A 19,978-nucleotide genomic window follows, 5' to 3' on the forward strand; every position below is an offset into this window, starting at 1 on the left:
AATTGTTATTTTTTTTAATAATAAGTTGTAATTGTCTGAAAGGGACAAGCAGGAAATCAACATTTATTACATTGTATATACACCGTTCCATGATGTTGCACTTGTGGCTTTAATCGTAGCCCAGCTTCTCGTGCTTGGCTCCTGGGCTGTGTGGGTCGGCCCTAAGTGATCGCTTTAAAAGCCCTCTTCTCAGTATACTTCAGCTTGAGTCTCCTCTTGAACCTAAGAGATGGGGGCAGGGTGGAAACGTACATGTTCATCAATACACACCTCATCAATCTGTTCATCACCAAGCATCTTAGATGAGCTATTGCATAACAAGTCCTTACTTGGCTCTTTCTCTGGGTTCAATCAGGTTCCTCTTCTGCAGACTCTTGAAGCGGTCCTTGGCGACGCTGCCCTCTGGCTGCAGAGATGCAACATTACAAGAGACAGGAACGGAAATGTACAGATAAATCCATGATAGGAAAATGTGACTCAATATTCAATTCCCACCCAAATTACTAAATCCCATTTAAAGCATAAAGGCTGATTAAAGCATTATTCAGAGACTTACTGACAGGAGATAACAGAAGACACAGGAATTTTCCACTGGCAATTACATCAAATGAAACTATAATTGTCTCTAGAGGGAAAGTGGGCCGTCAGAGTATTAAAGAATAGGATAAGGCTTAGAATAAGACAAAACAGAGTACTGAAGATAATACACCAGCTAAATGAAGCAAAAGCCATTACAGATAAAGACACCAAGTCCTCAAGGTCAAAGCGGATAAGTAAGGGCACATTACAGATGTTGGTGACGTACCTTGAGTTGTCGCAGGGAGCCGGCCAGCTCGTCACTTAACTGAACCTCCATGTCCTGAGGCTGGAACCTGCAAATCAGAGCAAAAAGCGAAGTGTTTACATTGAGGTCAAGAAAAGGTCTGAGGAAGCTTTATTTTTTATGTTAATGCTGATGTGCCTGAATAGTTTGTAATGAAAAGTGGAAGAGTGAAGAGCCTGGTTAAAAGGAATTACCACATCTACACTTTTTGCACCAAAAAAAATTGAAACATATTCCAACTACTTAAACTGAAAAAAATACTTAGCTACAGTTAGTATCAAATAACATGTATATGTAACATATGTGTATATATAATATATTGTATTATATCTGCTGCTGAAGTGGAAATTAATTATTAAAAAAATTAATCAAATAAGTAACACCATTAAAAAACAATGTCTACATGGTCTCAAATGAGCTCAACATATTATGAATACATAAAAAAGCTTAGTTTCCGCAGCAGAGATAAGAGCAGGAATATTATTACATATTCTACAGCATTAAAGTTACAATCCACCATTTTTGGAGCCTACTACTAATTTTACAGACCATAAGTCAGGAAATCTCAACCTCTGCTCTATTTATTTTGACCATTTTATTCTGCGTGTTACGAGTTGCTTCACTTTATCAAAGTGCAATACTAAATCACTGGACCCCTTTAAAACACACGGTAACATGTAGTGGGAGAGCGGTATGTGTACTTGAGTCGGCCGAGGCGTCTGGGCTGGCTTTTCTCGGCTTCCTGGTTTGCCTTGCGTATTTTCTGTTTTTCCTCTGTATTCTGTTCCTGCTCTTTGACGGACGCCTTAATGGAGCGAAGTTGGAAGAGCTGCTGTTTCTGGTCAATCTCCCGTCTGTCGGCCTGCCGCAGCTGCCCCTGGGGTGGGAAGAGGAACAGTCAGGTAGACAATCAGATGGTGAGTGGAGAAACAACAATGCGGCATCTTTCTGAGCAGTTGGAAGTTATTTCAAACTGCAAACAGTTCATTTTAAATCAACGACTTAAAATGAATGCTCACTTTTTTGCTCTGTTTAGTTATGAAATTATCATACATTCTGTTCTGCAACGGTCAGACCTGACGTTGACATCTGTCCTGAGTGATCCAATCACAAGTGGTCAGCTTAAAGTTCAGGTGTGAACAGACCATAGGCACCATGAGGACACATTTGAGATCCAACAACAAACTACCTTCAGACGTGGTCTTGGGATGCATGTTGCCACATTCTTTTTGCTGTGTGAACTCAAATGTGTCCTGTGCCGACTGAAGGAACGCCTCCTTAGCTAAAATCCTCTGAACTGCTACAGTTTCTTCTCAGTGTTACTTATACACAGCCTTGTTCTTTTTTCTTTTTTTAAAAATGGCTAAAATCTGTTTCATTGTAAAGCTACATGCAGAATATTGATGCTGTTCTGGCTCCACTCCGTCACAGACCCCCCCCCCCCTCTCTCCAACCGACTGAACAATAGGTAAATGCACTCACATTGACACATTTGTAAACTCAGACTGCTCATAACATAATTTGGTCTACTGCAAACAGAAATGATGTACGTGCTTATTTGCATATAGAGAAGGGAAATGATATCTGATCACAAGTGGTCACAGGAGCCACAATCAGGAAGCCTTTTAATTAGGGATGCACCGATATGGAAATTCTTGGCCGATACCGATACTTAAAACAACAATCTAGCCGATACCGATGTTTCTTTATTTTTTTTTGTTATTCATTCACCCTTTTGTGCCAGGAAAATAATTAATTTTGGTCAAAATACCACAAGGATCATTTAAAACAGCACCTTTTTACCCTGTCTAAAGCAGCCCTCCTCAGATTGACCTGTTTTGAGTGCCCCGCCCAGTTTTTGAGACGGTAGACATGCCAGATACCCAAATTAACGTGTAGAAGCACTACAAAAATGGAATTTTCATAATATGTCCTCTTTAAGACACCGTGTTAAAGGAGTAATGAGATGTCCTGAGGGTCAGTGAACATGTCGGGGTGGGGCATGTGACAGTTCTAGACCAATGGGGTAGGGTTGTGTGGGATGACAAGTTGTCATTGGCTGGTTTGTTGGGGGTCAGGGGTGAATGATGAAGGAATTGTCGAAGACAGTTGTTGATGTGAGGATTGTCGGAGAAGGAACAAGGAGTGTGATGTGTTCGTGTTGACTTTAATAAAGTTACAAATAAGAGAAGTTCTGTGTCGTCTGTGAGGCGGGGACGTTACAATACCAATGAACATCGGCCAATGCCATAGGTGAAAGTCAAGTTTATTACCGATGCACCGATGGCAGTAAACAAGGCGAATATCGGCCGCTACAGATATACGGCCGATACATAGTTGAACCACTAATTCTAATACTTAATGCCAACCACTTCAGATCACTCAGCACAGAAGTTAATGCCAGAGCTGAGTGGGTCCTGAGAATTCTATCCCGAAACAAGCGCTGCATTTTCACACACACATGGATTCATCTGATTATTTTCTAGTTTCATCTATGAAATTGTCAAACAAACTGTGGAATATGCCCGTCGGGGTCCAAACTCTGGTATTATCAAGATGTTGCAGTGTCGTGTCCCTTGCCGTAATTGTAGTTCTCAGATGGTGGAAAAGATCAAATTTGACACGAATTGAAGTTGTTTTTTGCCGGTGTATGCTAAGTTTTGCTGGCTAGACTTAACTGGACAACACAGAAGCAATAACAGTGTGAAGACTGAAAAGAAGTTGATTAAATTAGTAGAGCCATGTATGCTGTCCTGGAAAGAAAAAACTTGAATTTAAATCCTAATCGATGCTTCTCTGAAACCCATGTGATGATGAATTTTCGTCTCTGAAAAGTCCAAAGTGCCTCAAAGAAGGGAGATTCATTAATTCTATGATCGATTTATCTGATTATTTTCATGCTTTCCTCTATGAAATTGTCTAACAAACTGTGGAATATGCCTGTCAGTTTCCCAGAACATGGGATGGGTCTTCCTAGTGTGTATTGTTTTGTTGAACCCCAATCTAAAAGCCCAAGGGTTTTTAATTATAGGCAATTGGGGAAAATTACCAAAGTAGGTGCAGATACATCTCATTTTGATTACCTAACAAATAACTTCAGATCTATGTTCAATTACTTCTCACTTTTCATGTTAAGGAGTCTTAAGCAAATCTTTGGTGCCCTTATTAATAAATGTCAAAATAATAATGCAGCAAAATACATCTGCAATTAAGTTCAATCTTATGAAAAAGCTTCATTACTTTACAGAAAATGTGATGTTTCCAGAATATAAAAACAGGCTAGTTGCCTTTTACTCTGTTGCTCCTTAACATATTCAGTGGAATAGTACATTCACTTGCATGAAACAGGAAGTTAATTATCCCTTAAAATTAAGTATGTATCGAGTATGTACCTTTATTTTTTCTGCCTTTTCTTTCTTCCTCTGTTTCTCAGTCTTTTTTTCTCCCGAGGCGATGGCTCCTACTACTGCATCATCATCATCTTCCTCAATAGGAGCCATTTCTTCTTCTTCATCCTCTTCTACCAGACCTTCCACCTCTTCTTGTAAGACCGTGTCCTGCAGAACACACGGACACACATGAGCAAAGAGACAAGTTCAGAGTTTCTGCTACATTTACAATGAATCAGAAAACGAAGGCAGAGCTGGCATGATCATCTGTACCAATGTCGCTGTGTCCTCTTTGTTGACGGCGAGCTGTCTCTCTAATTTGTCGTCCGCCTTTTTCTTCTTAACCTCCACTTCATGGGCCTCCTGCAGCAAGGCCTGGGTTCAGAGTGAAGGGGAACAGTCAGTTCATTCAGCACATTACAAAAAGTAACAATGTAACTCATGGGACCGGCTTCTTAAAACATTGGTTATATTTCAGGACGGATGTGGACATCCGCCCGGCCTAAATGCATGGGAGAGTATAATAAAAAACTCTTGATATTGTTGGTGTCTTGTGTAGCACACATCCTGAGACACTGGTCATGTTGGGATGCGGTGAATCCTATGGACAAACTCCTGCTGTGTTCTCACATCGGCTCCTTCGAATATAGTGCAGACTTTTTACCAGGGGACTGGCAGGAGAAAGTCCCCAAAAAGTCTAGAGGCTCTCTAACATTTGATTTCTCACATACACCTCCTACAGAGAATGTCTGGAGGATCTCCAAAGTTGAATGCATGTCTGTAAGCAGTTACACGAATTCAGGAGAAAGTAATGAAGCATAGTAAATTTGGGCCAGTTTTTTCTGACACTATCTACACTGTGGTGAGTGTTTGCATAACCTCAGATCTCAGGACACAATTAACACAACAGTCTCCTGAGCTCCTCTGTGTTGTCTTCACATTCCCATGAAGGAAATACTGGGAGCGCAAGGATGAGATCATCACCGGTTATACAGTTCTCAAACATTTAAGAAAACGCAGTAGTAAATGATGTGCCAGGCTGCGCTTAATGAGCGCTCGTTGAAGGAATTCACAAGATTATTTTGGTTTAATGTTCCCCTTTCTGAGAATGCTATTAATATTTAACACATTGATACCCATTTCACCCACCCGAACCCATGAGCTGTTCATCAGAAATGAACATTTTTACGACCTTACCCTCCCGACCCGTGAATCAACCCCGTCTCATACTTTAGTGTTGTGCGTACATGGTTCAGTTACCTGGTGGGAAAAGAAGTCTGGGTTGTAGGATCCTCCCGCTGCGATGACCTCCACAGCAGGGAGGACAGACGGCTTCTCATTCAACTTATCTGGACGCTGAAAAAAACAATAAGACCACAAACGTCACATTCAAAGCACCATTCATGCAATGGGAAATATTCAGTTAAGTTGTGACAAGTCTAGGTCCAAACTCTGGGACTATATAGATTCCATGTCCCTTGCCGTAATTGTAGATCGCAGATGAGGGAATAGATTAAATTTGATGCGAACTAAAGTTGTTTTTTGCCAGTTCGTGCTAACCTTTGCTGGCCAGAATTAGTGGGACAGCACAGAAGCAATGACAGTGTGAAGACTGAAAAGAATTTGATTAAATGATTAAACCATGTATGCTCTGGTGGAAAGAAAGAAAAAAAACTTGAATTTAATCCTAATCGATGCCTCTAAAACACATTTAATGGTGAATTAATTCACAAGCTGTGCCATTCTTGTTTGCTTGTAACCTGATGGTTTGGACCTGGTTATGGATATTACATCAGGTGTGACATCACCCCTAAACAAGTGGATTAGCTCCTCTGCTGGACGTTTTTTTACCAAGATACATCTGACAAAAACAATCTCACCTTAACACGCTTCTTGCCAGTCTGTTGAAGGTACCAGGGATCACTTAAATCTTTGGCTGTGATGGGGAAAAAGTTGGATACAAAGAAAATATAGAAAGGATTTGTTTATCTACACTTTAAGAGCTGGTTCAAAAATAACCAAAGGTAATTTCCAATACTGTCTAGAAATGATTATTTGAAATGTTTACTTAAATTCTTCTGATTCAATAACTGACATATGTAACAGACCTTGAAAGCAAAGGATGGTGATAATTTTAATGTTAATTGATGACTTGTTGCAAAAACAACTAAATCAAATCACTTTCATGCTCTAATTGTTAAAGCTGATTCTGGTTGATGCAGCTGCAAGAACCAATAAAATGGGTTCAGAGAAAGCTAGTGAGTGATTAAGACAAACTCACTCCTCAATTTCTATGTTGGGTTGAGATGTTGTCCATATGGATATATCATCGTCAACAAATTCAGAGAGCAATTCTGGTGGCTTCCTTATTGGAGTGTTTAAGAGTGTCCTCAGATCCCAGATGAACGTATACACAACAATCATCTGAGCTCCTATGTGTTGTCTTCACATTCCCACAAAGGAAATACTGGGAGCGCAAGGATGAGATCATCACAGGACGGTCAGACAGACAGACAGACAGACGGTCAGACAGACAGACAGACTCCACTCACTCTCTTGTTCCCATATGTCGTAATATCCTCTTTCGGGGTAATTGTTGGCTTCTGTCACTACTTTCTTGGGCCCTTCGATGACAGGCCGTCTCCTCTGCAGCCGCTTCAGTCTCCGAGGCAACACGCCTTTGGCTACCAAGTGCTCAGACTTCTGGGCAATACGACGGAGTTTCTTGGCATTAGGTTGCTGATGGGCCAGCACACTGAGGGAGGAGGCAGATGACATGAACAGTTGATTATGGAGGATTGGACGATGTAAGGGAAACAGGAAGAGAAGTTGGCCCAAGCCCGGAGAATTGATATCGGTCTTCCGCCAGAGAGTGTCTCCTAAGTTCAGTGTATGTCTGTAAGCAGTTACACGAATTCAGGAGAAAGTAATGAATTTAATAGACAGCAAGCATATAGATTTTGGGCCTGTTTTATCTGACACTATCTACACTGTGGTGAGTGTTTGAATAACCTCAGATCTCAGGACACAATTTACATAACAGTCTCCTGAGCTCCTCTGTGTTGTCTTCACATTCCCATGAAGGAAATACTGGGAGCGCAAGGATGAGATCATCACCGGTCATGAACAGTTCTCAAACATTTAAGAAAGCACAGTACAAACTGCAGTACTTTCAGGTAACTACATATAAAACTTAAAGCTTGCGATACATTAAATCCAGACAAATTTGTGAATATGGGTCATTGGAAAACATAAACTACTGTTATCTTTACATTTTAATATCCAATACAAATGAAAAGTAACAGTATTCATGTAATACCACTGTTCCCAGATACTATACTACATTTTGCCAAATTCACAGACTGAAACGTAGTGAAAAGTCAACCAAATAAAATGTTAGGGGACACTGGGCTCTGTTTCTTCAAACAATATTAAAGTATGACTCAAATCACCGATGGAGAGAGAGAGAAAAAAAACATGGGTACTGACTCTTTCGGTGGTTGAACGAGGGAGTCGTGCTGCAGGATAAGGTCTATCCTCAGGGGACGGGCAGGTTTCCCTCTCCTCGTCTTTCCCCAGACGGTTTCTGGCACTTCACAAAAAAAACTGATTAATCACCAACAAGAAAATACATACACATCTCTTTATCAAAGCATGTGAAGACACAATCCTATTGGTTAGTACAGGGGTTCATTTAAACCTGTTCTACTCTGGAAAGTACAACTATTTATTGTGACTGTTGGTCCCATTAAATCTCTATTTAGTAGTTAACACACACTAATATAAAATATTTACCCTTCTGCTCAGCTTTCTTCGGTTCTCCAATGTCCAAAAAGAACAAACTTTCATCTGACTTCTCAGACAGTAGACCCCTGAAACACACGCAGATCACAACTGGTGACGTCATTGTTGTGTGTTCAAATAGTCAGAGGACTGAAATAAAAACACCCAACAGGGCAAAATGCAATGAAATCGAAGGTACAGAGCAAAGCAGCACTTTTACTTAGACGACATCAGAAATCTTATCAAATGTTCTGACATTCTACTAAGGCAAAACACTGTTGTGGCACTAGACTGAATCTCAATGTGGACTTACTGAAGGTGTTGGATAAACTTCACTGTGTAGAGAAGTCATCAGACACAAAACAACATGGATAATTTATATGAAATACAAATTAAAAGGAAATTCCTGGCTACATCTGAACAGAAGACCCGTGTAGTTTGTGACGCTCTTTTAGGCGAACAAAGCAACATGTGGTTAACTGTGTAACATCACCGATATAAATACACTCCGACACCAGGCCTGTGAGAGAGGTAAAGAGTTAACATTTATATTGAATCAATTTGGTCATGTTTTTACACATCACACCACATTTAACTGCGTACCCTGTCGTCCTCTCCTGGTGCCTGACGTCGTTTAAAAACGACTCCACATCGTTTATGTCGCTGTATTTGTTCCAGTTCTTCTTCTTATTCCTGTTCACGCGTTTCCTCTTGACGCCTGACGCCTCATTGAAGTCAGCTGAGGGCTTTACCTTTAAAAAACCAGGCTGTAAAGACGCCACGCGTTTCACCCTCCTGGTGGACGCCATGTTGAAAGAACAGAAACACGTGTCTTCTTCTTCAATGCTTATACACTGGATTGGAGGTGCTGGCGCCACCCACAGGACCGACAGCGCATGTGTTGAAAAAGCTTATTATTTTTAATCACACATGAATATAAATATTAACTTAATTTTGTCCTTATATAACTCAGCTTATAGGGCCATAATAGCTTCTTAGGGTTAAACAATCTGAAAATCATATACTCTTATATATGACGTTAACAACAATGACCAGCCTTGTTATCTTGGTATCAAATATTTTATTTAATGATCATTAAATAAAACAAAATGTAAAATGCAAATACAGTGTTAAAATGGCTGGATTGCAGTGCACTTCACCTCCCTGACATTTCAGTGTTGTTGCATTTTTTAATCATAGTAAAATAAAATTATACAAAAAATTTCGAAATTTAAAGAAATAAACTAACAAAGCTGTTAATAAATGTAGAAAAATGTGTCATTACACATGAGTGAAGTCATGTAGTTGTTTATCTTGTTGCAGCATGTAGGTAATATGTTTGTCCCAGATGCATCATGGGAAACGTGTCTCCTATTCCTCTCCTATGTACTTTTTCCTTTTTTCTCCTCCCTGGGTTTTATAGCGAGAACAACGCTTAAGAGACTCAAGAATAAAATCCCATTTTGGAGCTGCAATCTTTCACGAACTTTTCAAAGGTAAGCATCACCTTTTCGATAAAACTCAAATCTATCATTTCATGTGACATTAGCAGTCGGATGGACGTGTTTTTGGTTTATTTTCGGTGAAAAAGAAAACGCAGGGCAGTCGAGCTATTATCTGGCTGCTCGGGGAGTCAGGGACCTGAACAGCACTTGTGATCGGGTTGGATTTGACTCGGTAATGCTCCTACAGTGAGGGGTCATCTGACAAAATATTGTTCACCAATCGATCCCCTGATATGTCCCCTGTCATCTTCCAAAAGTATATTCCACTTTCGTGCTGCGGTTTTTACAATCTTCCGTCGTTTATATCGTCACCCTCTTCGTTTCCTACAACGATTTTTCCTTCCCGTTTACATTCTTCTAGCCAGCAGCCAGCCATCGAGTCAGGGTGTGCTGGTTTGCGTACACCGTGCAGCCGGTGTGGGCGGGGTCGCCTGGTTTTCCTTCAGAATAGCTCATTCTGAATATAAAATCAAGCCTTGTGAGCCACCGGGCCTGACTATATGAAGAAACGAGCGAACCTACATCCAGTGCGCAAGAGGCGGGCTATGAAGCCAAGTTGCCGCTCGGTTATTGGCTTAAAGATTCACAACATCCCGCCCGACAATCCCGTGCGCAGAATGTGATTGGTTTACATGATAAGGACCCGTTCTGTGATTCGATACTTTCGCTGTCTGTTTTCCTACAGTTATTGCATAAGCCACCCTCAATCTTATTTTTTTAAACAAGGCTCCTGATATTGTCTGTATTTTCTAACCAGCTCTGACTCGAAACTAGAGTCTGTCAAGTGAATGTTAAGATTTAAATTAAATATAAACGGAAAATGATAACTTATCCTTCAAATTATGCAATTTTATTGCACAATCCTTAAAGTGTTTTTTGTTATGTATCCTCAGGTGATCTTCAGTAGTCATGGCCCGTACCAAGCAGACCGCCCGTAAATCCACTGGAGGCAAAGCCCCACGTAAGCAGCTGGCCACAAAGGCTGCTCGTAAGAGTGCCCCCTCCACTGGTGGTGTGAAGAAGCCCCATCGTTACAGGTGAGACAAGAGAAGCTTACAGGCCAGATGGAAACCCTGTACTATGAGTTACTGACATCTTTCATAAGTAAGGTCGAGAAATCACATGAGTTCAAAAAAACTCTCAAACCAGTAGAATCTCCAAACCAGCTGTATTTATAAAAAACTATATATATATATATATTTACATTCTAGGACCAGGTTCTGCCTCACATATCCTCCTATATAATTATTTATGTGCATTGTCAAGGCCCGGTACTGTGGCTCTGCGTGAGATCCGTCGTTATCAGAAATCCACTGAGCTGCTGATCCGCAAGCTGCCCTTCCAGCGCCTGGTGAGAGAAATCGCTCAGGACTTCAAGACTGATCTGCGTTTCCAAAGTGCAGCCATCGGAGCTCTGCAGGTCAGTATTAGCCATAAAAATGTAATAAACGCATGTACTGAAACAATCTTTCGTCTTTCCCACCTAAACAAAAATGATTTGTCATCTGCAGGAGGCCAGTGAGGCCTACTTGGTGGGTCTGTTTGAGGACACCAACCTGTGCGCCATCCACGCCAAGCGTGTCACCATCATGCCCAAAGACATCCAGCTGGCACGTCGTATCCGTGGAGAGCGTGCTTAAGATGTTTTCTGGTTTATTATATGCTCTGTCCTCTTGTCCCTTTACCACTCTTTCATCCCTATACTTTCATATCTATACTTAGTAGTTTGGTTTGAGGTTCTATATATATCATATGATTGTGATAAACGTTTAATGTGTGATCATGTCTTCTTTGGTGCTACTAGTAGCAGAGTTTCCTTAGAGATATCTTCATTAATGTCTGAAACTTTGAATCACAGTTACACTCCTCACTTCTCTCTAGCTTGCTCAAAGAAGTGTCTTCTTATCTCCATGAGTAGGGTGTTTTTGCAAGCCAAGAATAGTGTAATAAATTAAACAAGGGTTGAAAATTAGACACTCATCTTCAGACAGACACATACATTGATATAGTTGGTCTTTTTGATTTCTTTTATTAGAAAATTGTGGTAAAAGTAGTGATTTCTCCTTTTTTTTTTTTTTTACAATAATGGTGTATTTCTACTGTTCCTTTTTAATGTATCAAAACAGAAATGTTGATTCTGGATGTCAGTTAGAAACGTCATTGTGCTATGATGACACTGCATGATTTGACAGATTGCAAGCGGCATATATGTAGCAGAACTTTGTTGATCATGTTTTAATTTTCAGCCATGTCGTTATGTCCAGGTTAATCTTTTGACTTTTGGTTCTTCTCTCAGGTTGATATGGTAACCTTTTTTTTTTTCTACTGTGTGTTTGATTTATGTTTTCAGTCATTTTTAAAGGCAAAAATATTTGTATCCTGGAATTCACTTACAAACATAATAAACATACTTGTGGTTAAATTACTTGTTTAAGAGAATCTACGTCTTGTCACTTTGGAATTCAGGAAATCTTAATGAGTATTTTGGAAACAAAACAAAAAATATATGTATAAAAAGATGGTTGCAGGTCTTACTCACATTCTTGTGCATGTATTTTATAAACTTCTATTCGTACACATCTTTTCAAGGACAATTCTGCTAAAGCGGCCGTTACAACCCCTCGAGTATGTTTCATTTTAAAATAAGCATTTCGTTAATGTCAGTCAACACTTGTATTATTGAAAACAGGTCTCTGGCGTCGGTACAAAAGTACTGCGTAACTTATTACTTTCGGTTTGAGTCTGAAGGGTCAATGTCGCGTCGAAAGCAGAAATAAAAACACCGCACATCAGTATTTTCCATGGAGCTGCTCACTATATAAAGCAAATGTTTTTTAAAAGAAAAAAATAAACGCGCTCTCTATCTAATTCACCCGAGAGGAGCCGCACGTCTCATTCAGATAAAAGTGACCACATACATATGTTGTTACCACTGTTGCATTGTGGGGCCGATGATTGACGCGTCGGCCATTTTCCCGCTGGACGCTGCTTCCCATTGTGGATACGAAGAAGAAAATAGAAAGAAGCGAAACATTTCTCACGACTCTCGCTCACTGTCTGTCACAGGTAAGCTTCTCCAAACGAGTCCCCGCGGCCGGGAGGGAACTTTATGTGCTTCTGTTTTTAACTGTTGTGTTCACTGGCGCGTTTAAAGGAGAATAACGTGTTATTTCGTCGTGTGTGAAAACAACAGACGCGGCAGTGGAAGCGGTGAAACGCCGTCTCTTCTGCAGCTCACATCAGGGGGAACCGCTTTCAAATTATGCGCCGGTTCAGCTCGGTGCTACGCGGCCGTTAGGGACCGTTCAGCCTCCCCGGGCACATGTACGAGTTCCCCGAAGTGTCCTCTGTCCCGTCCTCCTGTTTCCTGGAGGGTTGGGACAGCGGCTGCCTGGAGAATTGATGTTGTTAATGTGCTGCTCCTCTGCTCCTCTGCTCTGGCTCTTTATCCCGTTCGCGCATCAAACCGCCGCCATCATCAGAACACGGTGGGCGGAGCCAAAAGCAGTGCAGAGCAGCTGTAGAGCCCGCCCATCGTGTAAGGCCCGGCATTCTGATTGGTGTACGAGTTATGTTTTTAGTTACGTATTGATCCAGCAGCCAATAGTGTCGTCGTTCTTCTTTGATTGACGCGTGTCACTCATACTGCGTTAGGGAATGTCTTGTGTTTACCTACTCCAAAAGTTTACTTTCTCCAAGTAACCTGCTCTAGTTTACTATTCAAATTCTAACAAGTATTATATAAAGTGTCTTAGAATAAGAAGACACGTTTATTTTGTGGTTAATAATCATTGTTAAGGAAGTGTCAACCTCAATAGATAAGATAAGATAATCCTTTATATTCCTACAATGGTGAAGATTGCAATATTTTTCGCTCCAACCCTGGGTTACGGGGCAGCAGGTAATTTGATTTGAGAGAAGTCCAGCTCAAGACAGAACGTTAGGAGTATGTGTGAGACCTATTGTCCCATATATGGAATAAGTATAAAAGTATCTGACCAACAAAATACAGTATTAAATGCAAAAGTGTGATATTTTTAAAACGTTATGCCACGCATTACTGATACCCCCCCGAGAAATCAGAGTAAAAGTACATGAGTTGAACATATTTAACTTAATTTGTCGTTTCTCATCCAACTTATTCAGGTGATCTTCAGTAGTCATGGCCCGTACCAAGCAGACCGCCCGTAAGTCCACTGGAGGCAAAGCCCCACGTAAGCAGCTGGCCACAAAGGCTGCTCGTAAGAGCGCCCCCTCCACTGGTGGTGTGAAGAAGCCCCATCGTTACAGGTGAGACAAGAAAAGACAGCTCCCAGGCCAGATGGAAACCCTGAACTACGAGTTGCAATAAAATAAAATACATTCTACGACCAGGTTCCTCACATATCCTCCTATATAATTTTTTATATGCATTGTGAAGGCCCGGTACTGTGGCTCTGCGTGAGATCCGTCGTTATCAGAAATCCACTGAGCTGCTGATCCGCAAGCTGCCCTTCCAGCGCCTGGTGAGAGAAATCGCTCAGGACTTCAAGACTGATCTGCGTTTCCAAAGTGCAGCCATCGGAGCTCTGCAGGTCAGTATTATAATCAAAATCAAATGTAGGACAATTAAATTGTACATATGCATAAATTATATTTTGAAGACAAAATTACTTTAATTTCTTTAAGGAGGATAGGAACAAAGTCTTTACTTAAGTAGAAGTAAAAAATATTCTCTATCTAAAATATCTCAAACATGAATCAGTGTCTACATGCAACACATGTGTTGTGTCCATCTGACAAGGTCTACTGAAGACTTGACTCCAGATAAAGTGTGTTCCTAAAATTTCTAGATGCACATACACTGATCTCAAAGCAATGAAAGAGGTAGAGAGAAACACCAGTTTATATTAATAAATGGGCAGATTTGGCTACATACTGATTTAGTAGAAATAAAGCCAACTGAATGTTGACCAATTCCCAGAGCTCTTTACATAGCTGACTGACCATTGACACTACAACAATAAACCGGCCGCACTGTTTTTACCACCCCATGGGTCTCTGTACTGGCCATCCCTGTACACCTGAAAGGTAGTGCACAGTGACAGGCACACTTGCATATTGAAAGCAAAACCTTCGGTCTAAACAGTGAGTGTTATTCTATAGCCTTTTATGTGAAGCATTTACTTCACAATATGTTAAAGCTCAACATTTTAGTCTTGTCTGTTGCCCCTTTAGGGTACTAAAGAGCTATGTGCACAAATTCCCTGTGTTACCTGAACTGTGCTGACCGCTGCTTGTTTCCTGTCTCTTCCTCTGCAGGAGGCCAGTGAGGCCTACCTGGTGGGTCTGTTTGAGGACACCAACCTGTGCGCCATCCACGCCAAGCGTGTCACCATCATGCCCAAAGACATCCAGCTGGCACGTCGTATCCGTGGAGAACGTGCTTAAACGCACCTCCTCTTTGTCTTTAATCTTTTCACCTCCTCCTGTCCTTCCGTCACCCCCCTGTCTCTCCGTCCCTCCACCCTTCACCTGCCCACACCCCCTCTCTCCCTGTGTTAGTAGTGTGTAGAGGAAAACTGATTATATTATGGATAAATAAAGTGTATAGTCGTGTTTTTCTTAGTGCTCTCGGCAGCAGACTTCTAGGGTACTCTCTTTTTGTGCATGTACCAACTCTTTGGTGATGAGGTCTCCTCAAGCACACGTCTCCTTGTTTGCACTGATTCTAATCTGACTGTTGGGTGAAGGATGATTTGTGGAAAAGAAGGAGGTAGAGAAAGATAGACTAGAACATTGCAAACAGGGACAGACAGGAGAAGTGGAGAGGTATTGTCTGCTGGGGGACTCTGGTCTCTTTTCCGCAGCAGGGTGCTAGAAGAACTTACCTGGTCCTCTTCTCCTGACTCCCATCCTCTGCCGGCCTCCACATGTAGAAATAAAAGTGTCTGTCTCTGCTCATGAAGGCAGAGGATGGACTTTCTGTCTCTGCATGTGTGCATGAGTGCCAGCTTTGATCACCACAGCAATATGTATACAATCCATAAAATCCATTGATTTATGATTACCATACTAATCACTGCTGTCATTTGTCATGTGATGTCTTTTTTTTCTTCCAAATAAGTTTCATGCACAGGATTTTTTTTCTTTAATACTGTGGATGACATGGAGTTGGGGGGATGAATCAGACATTTATAGAAATATTTTTTTCTACTGAAATGTGATGCTACTGACTCGTTTTGGCACCAAACTTTGATCCTATGTAGATGCTCTTTTCCTAACTGACAAGCGTTAAACCTCACCTGTTTTTGTGGTGTTCAAATTGGTTTCATCTAATTATTTAAAGCCAAAGCTTTAGAGCTCAATGATGGTGTCAGAAACATTTTTAGTAGTGGCTCATTTTTTAACATAGGACCTTTTTATGGTAAAGGTTCATCAAGGTTTGTAATGGTCTCTAAAACCAAAAGTTCTCAAAGTGAAAATTATTTTTTAAAAGGACAAAATAACTGATTCAAATGTATCGTAAATCAGTGTTACATGAAAACTAATACTTGTCTGTACAAGTCCCCCCTGTGCTTCAGTTTCTTTCCTCCGGATCATTTGATCATCTGTATACCGTTTCTCAGGTTGACTGGTCACCCTTTTAACTTAATTTTTAGTTTTTGCTCAATTTGATTTTCTTCTTTTTTTTGAAACGTTGAGGATGATGTTTCAATTAAACAATGTTTGTAATATCCAGATTTGTCATATAAGGTGGTAATAAATGGATGTTACACACACACGCTCCCCTGTTTCAGTGGTGTTTAAGGAACATGACAAAGAGTTCAAGGATGTGCTGGAAAATCAAGTCTTATCCATGGATTCATCACGTCACAACTTTACATAGCTGTACACATGTTACCACAGGACGCCCTCAGAAGCCTAGTGGAGTCCATATGTCTGCAGGTCAGAGCTATTCTGGTAGCACAGGAACAGGTTTAATATGAGTTATTAGTGTATCGTACGGCAAATGAACACAGGACAAAGTAAACAAACAAAGCACAAACATCACCTTATTCAACTGGATTTCATTGCAGAGGCAACAAGAACAGTAAAACTGTAACATTAGCTCTGTAATGTCTCCTCTTTCTCGATACAACAGCTCAAGCACATTTTTATATTCTCTTTGAACCACTGTGCCAGAATAGTTTGCAAGTCTGTACATGTTCCCACAGCAGGAGGAGTAACCACTCCAAAATCAACAAACAGTGTATGAGTCACAAACTTAACTTTACAACAACAGAACACCATCCATACTTGCAGCTCCATAAATACATCTATGTAGGATTTCACATGAGGCTCGGAAACCTTCAGTGTATAGAGACTACTGAAACCCCCTACACCACATGATGGCAGCAAAACACTGTACACACTCAAATCTCCCACAGATGTGATATGCTTCAAGCCTGAGTAATGCAGTATATATATATATCTATATATATATAGATATATATATATATGTATTTACCCTCATATAAAATACATACTTTAGAATTTGAATTCTAAATATAATTTGAACAGTGACTCTACAGAGAAATACTGTACAGAATCCTCTTTACCCATTGTCCTATTCTTGTAAAATGTTTGTGATGTACCTCTTCTTCTCTCTCTCTCACACACAGACACAAAAACATACACACACTCTGAAATACAATTAATATCCCTTTCTAGCCTGAAATCATTCCCCTCATCAGTGTTTAATTTCATCCTTCTACTTCCTTGATTAAAAGGGATCAAGCCATGCCCTCAGCCATATTCATTACATTGAAATACACACACACACAAACACACACACACACACACACACACACACACACTTATTTTACCCATGTCACTGAGGCCTCAGCTATACTCATTACAATGAAACACACACATAGACAAACAAACATCTAATCAAACAACAGCCTTTAATCCTGTTGTTTTGAATGGGCACCACAGCTTCAGTGGTATGGACACACACACACACACACACACACACACTGATTGTCGTCGAGTCACTTTAGGTTGATGGCCAACTCTGCCTTCTTCCAGTCAAGAGTTTTGTAAATTGTTTTTAATCAGCCACATTTTCAAATCAATAGAGTCAGCATGGTGAAGGACGGGTCCACACTGAGTCAACACCCGTCAACAACCACGTCAGACACTTGCTACCAACACTTCCTGTTTGGCAGAACCAATAACGCAATGAGACAAGTTCCAGTTCCCCTTCATCAACACCCTCCGTTCATCAACATCCTCCGTCTCCCCCTTTGTTCATTTGAATCAGTTTTACTCTTGATGTCATTCAGCACTGTTGATGAAAAGTAAATATTAGATTCATGATGTTCATTTGTTTTTGGTTTAAATTCATATGGCTCCCAAAAAAACTAAATTAATGGATCTGTTTTGAGATTGTTTATTTATACTTTTTGTTTATGTGCTTATATATTACTGCTGATGTATTCAATAAATTGTTATTGAATAATTTAAACAAAGTCTATATTTAGTACTGACCTTAAGAATTCCATTGTTGGCCATGCTGTACTTCAGTCAGTCCCAAAACGCTGCACATTTCCCAGATTATTGTGAAAAGTGGGCTCACACAATTAACCAGATAATTATAAATTAAATAATTTCATTCTTTGGATTAAAAGCTAATCTAACTGTAGGATTACATAGCGGCATATCAAAAGAACTGTTTCTTTCCCAGGGATTTGGACCTGTATATTGACGTGTGGGACTAGAAGAACCAGGCCTTTATTGTTCTGAATGAGCTTTAACAACAATGAATTGTGATCAGTGGATTATCTTGTGTAAACTGAATGCATTTCTCACCAGGTCCTTGGTTTTTACAATCTACACGTGTGTTCACCTCAAAATGAGCAAATAGGTCAAAACAGGCCTGTGATTTCTCTCTGTTGTAAATTATGACTCATTATCTAATCAATATCCATTTTTTTTATTTGCAACTACACCAGTGAACGCAACACAAGCCTCATTGCTTTTTTTAAGTGTGGGTTGTATTGTTGATCATCAGAAACATGGAGTCTTAAAGTGAAGCAGCATCATGTGAGACTGAGTTGATGTGACCCCTCGTAAAAAGTACTCTGCCCCAAATGCTGAGCATATAATGTGTATAGGTATTTTCTTTCTAATTGTATGTCTTTGTGCATGTGTGTGTATATTTGTGTGTGTGTGTGTGTGTGTGTGTGTGTAGACAACTGTGCGTTCACCTTCCCCAAGGTCTGCGTATAGTGGTGCTCCATCTGTGGCACTCAGGGGATTACAGCCAATCTGTCTGTCTGCCGCTCAAAGTGCTGACCGTCAGACCAGCACCAGATTAACACAGTGCTGGGATTGGGAGGAGGGGGTGGTGGTGGGAGGGTGCAGCGACGGGTGGAGCATGGGTGAGGAGTTATGGGGGGATGGGTGGAAGAGAGAGATGGATGTGATGTTCATGAAGAGAGAGAGAGAGAGAGAGAGAGAGAGATGTGTGTTTGTCTGTGTGTGTGTGTGTGTGTGTATATGTGTGTGTGGGGCAGGTGGGGGGGGGGGGGGGGGCAGGCTGGGGGCAGGTTGAAAGGTCGACCCCAGATTAGTACACAACTGGTACAGTGTGAGTGTGTGTGTGTGTGTGTTTGGGACAGAAGGGGACACAGAGTGGAGAGGGACAGAAGGGGGATAAGGAAGAGGAACAGATGTATGTGGTGGGTTGGTGGACGGGGTCACATTTAACACAAAACTCCAGTGGAATGAGAAACAGTGATAGGTAGAGACCCTCGACTGTTTATGGGTCGAGACACAAGCTTCATATCCACCTAAAGCTCCAAACTGTTCCAGCAGTTTTAGTTTGAGCTGCATCATAAAGGCCGCAATGTATAGGATGATGTGTAAAAGCAAAAGTATTATTTCTCTACCAAATGGTGACAATCAAGGAATATGTGCCCAGAGATGAGGCTGGAGGATGAATCACAAATAGCTTCAGATAGTCTTTCCTCAAATGTATTTTGGCTCTTGCACTTAGTTATACTTTTAACTTTTATTTATTTAAAAGGGACAGTGTGGATTAATTGATATAGAGTACAATGGTTCATATAAATGTACCAGAGTAAGTCTCTTACACACATTTTCATCTGCAGTCCCAGGCGGGTTGATGTTAAAAAGAGAATAGACAAACAAAGAAACAGAGAATTGTTTATTATGTTACTTTGGACAAATAAATGGACAACAAACATATATATATATATATATATATTATTTAATTTTTTGGTTAAAACATACACGCTGAGGCAAACCAGATAGTAAAAATTAGACAATTAAAAGGATACATGCTGAGGCAAACAAATAAGTGGTAGAAGTAGTTATGTGAAGAATTGAATGAGGTTGGAACCCTCAATTGTTTTCTTAAAGTGATACAGTTTGTCAGACTGAAGGATCGGGGTTGTGTGAAATGGAAAAGTTTGCCCACATGGAAACGC

At 40.6% G+C, this 19,978-nt stretch overlaps 3 protein-coding genes across 3 annotated transcripts; 2 read left to right on the forward strand and 1 right to left on the reverse strand.

Annotated features, from left to right (window-relative positions):
- Window positions 1–9,892, reverse strand: nop53 (NOP53 ribosome biogenesis factor). Its single transcript, XM_053423503.1, has 12 exons — window positions 8,599–9,892; window positions 8,008–8,084; window positions 7,702–7,804; window positions 6,765–6,967; window positions 6,093–6,148; window positions 5,473–5,568; window positions 4,486–4,587; window positions 4,216–4,380; window positions 1,525–1,700; window positions 806–872; window positions 330–406; window positions 1–222 (listed from the first exon to the last, which is right to left on the reverse strand). The coding sequence occupies exons 1-12, from the start codon at window positions 8,802–8,804 to the stop codon at window positions 162–164; spliced, it is 1,389 nt and encodes a 462-aa protein (XP_053279478.1). The 5' UTR covers window positions 8,805–9,892; the 3' UTR covers window positions 1–161.
- LOC128440703 (histone H3.3A) lies at window positions 9,334–11,925 on the forward strand. The gene is made up of 4 exons (XM_053423504.1): window positions 9,334–9,491; window positions 10,394–10,537; window positions 10,767–10,920; window positions 11,012–11,925. The coding sequence occupies exons 2-4, from the start codon at window positions 10,410–10,412 to the stop codon at window positions 11,138–11,140; spliced, it is 411 nt and encodes a 136-aa protein (XP_053279479.1). The 5' UTR covers window positions 9,334–9,491; window positions 10,394–10,409; the 3' UTR covers window positions 11,141–11,925.
- Window positions 11,926–12,410: 485 nt separating this feature from the next.
- On the forward strand, window positions 12,411–16,261 carry LOC128440704 (histone H3.3A). Its single transcript, XM_053423505.1, has 4 exons — window positions 12,411–12,566; window positions 13,647–13,790; window positions 13,921–14,074; window positions 14,802–16,261. Exons 2-4 carry the CDS (start codon window positions 13,663–13,665, stop codon window positions 14,928–14,930), a joined length of 411 nt encoding a protein of 136 aa, XP_053279480.1. The 5' UTR covers window positions 12,411–12,566; window positions 13,647–13,662; the 3' UTR covers window positions 14,931–16,261.
- Window positions 16,262–19,978: the final 3,717 nt, after the last annotated feature.

This window comes from Pleuronectes platessa, chromosome 5, assembly GCF_947347685.1.
Source record: "Pleuronectes platessa chromosome 5, fPlePla1.1, whole genome shotgun sequence".
In the NCBI taxonomy this organism is placed as follows: Eukaryota; Metazoa; Chordata; class Actinopteri; order Pleuronectiformes; family Pleuronectidae; genus Pleuronectes; species Pleuronectes platessa.

Bases quoted from the DNA above. Each gene is read 5' to 3' on its own strand.
- nop53 (XM_053423503.1), bottom strand. From the start codon at position 8,804: ATGGCGTCCACCAGGAGGGTGAAACGCGTGGCGTCTTTACAGCCTGGT. The intron at 4,381-4,485 runs GTACAGATGATC...TGTGTTCTGCAG, and splicing joins AAGAGGACACAGCGACATTG to GACACGGTCTTACAAGAAGA. The intron at 223-329 runs GTAAGGACTTGT...CCCATCTCTTAG, and splicing joins GAACCCAGAGAAAGAGCCAA to GTTCAAGAGGAGACTCAAGC.
- LOC128440703 (XM_053423504.1), top strand. From the start codon at position 10,410: ATGGCCCGTACCAAGCAGACCGCCCGTAAATCCACTGGAGGCAAAGCC. The intron at 10,538-10,766 runs GTGAGACAAGAG...TGCATTGTCAAG, and splicing joins AAGAAGCCCCATCGTTACAG to GCCCGGTACTGTGGCTCTGC. The intron at 10,921-11,011 runs GTCAGTATTAGC...TGTCATCTGCAG, and splicing joins CAGCCATCGGAGCTCTGCAG to GAGGCCAGTGAGGCCTACTT.
- LOC128440704 (XM_053423505.1), top strand. From the start codon at position 13,663: ATGGCCCGTACCAAGCAGACCGCCCGTAAGTCCACTGGAGGCAAAGCC. The intron at 13,791-13,920 runs GTGAGACAAGAA...TGCATTGTGAAG, and splicing joins AAGAAGCCCCATCGTTACAG to GCCCGGTACTGTGGCTCTGC. The intron at 14,075-14,801 runs GTCAGTATTATA...CTTCCTCTGCAG, and splicing joins CAGCCATCGGAGCTCTGCAG to GAGGCCAGTGAGGCCTACCT.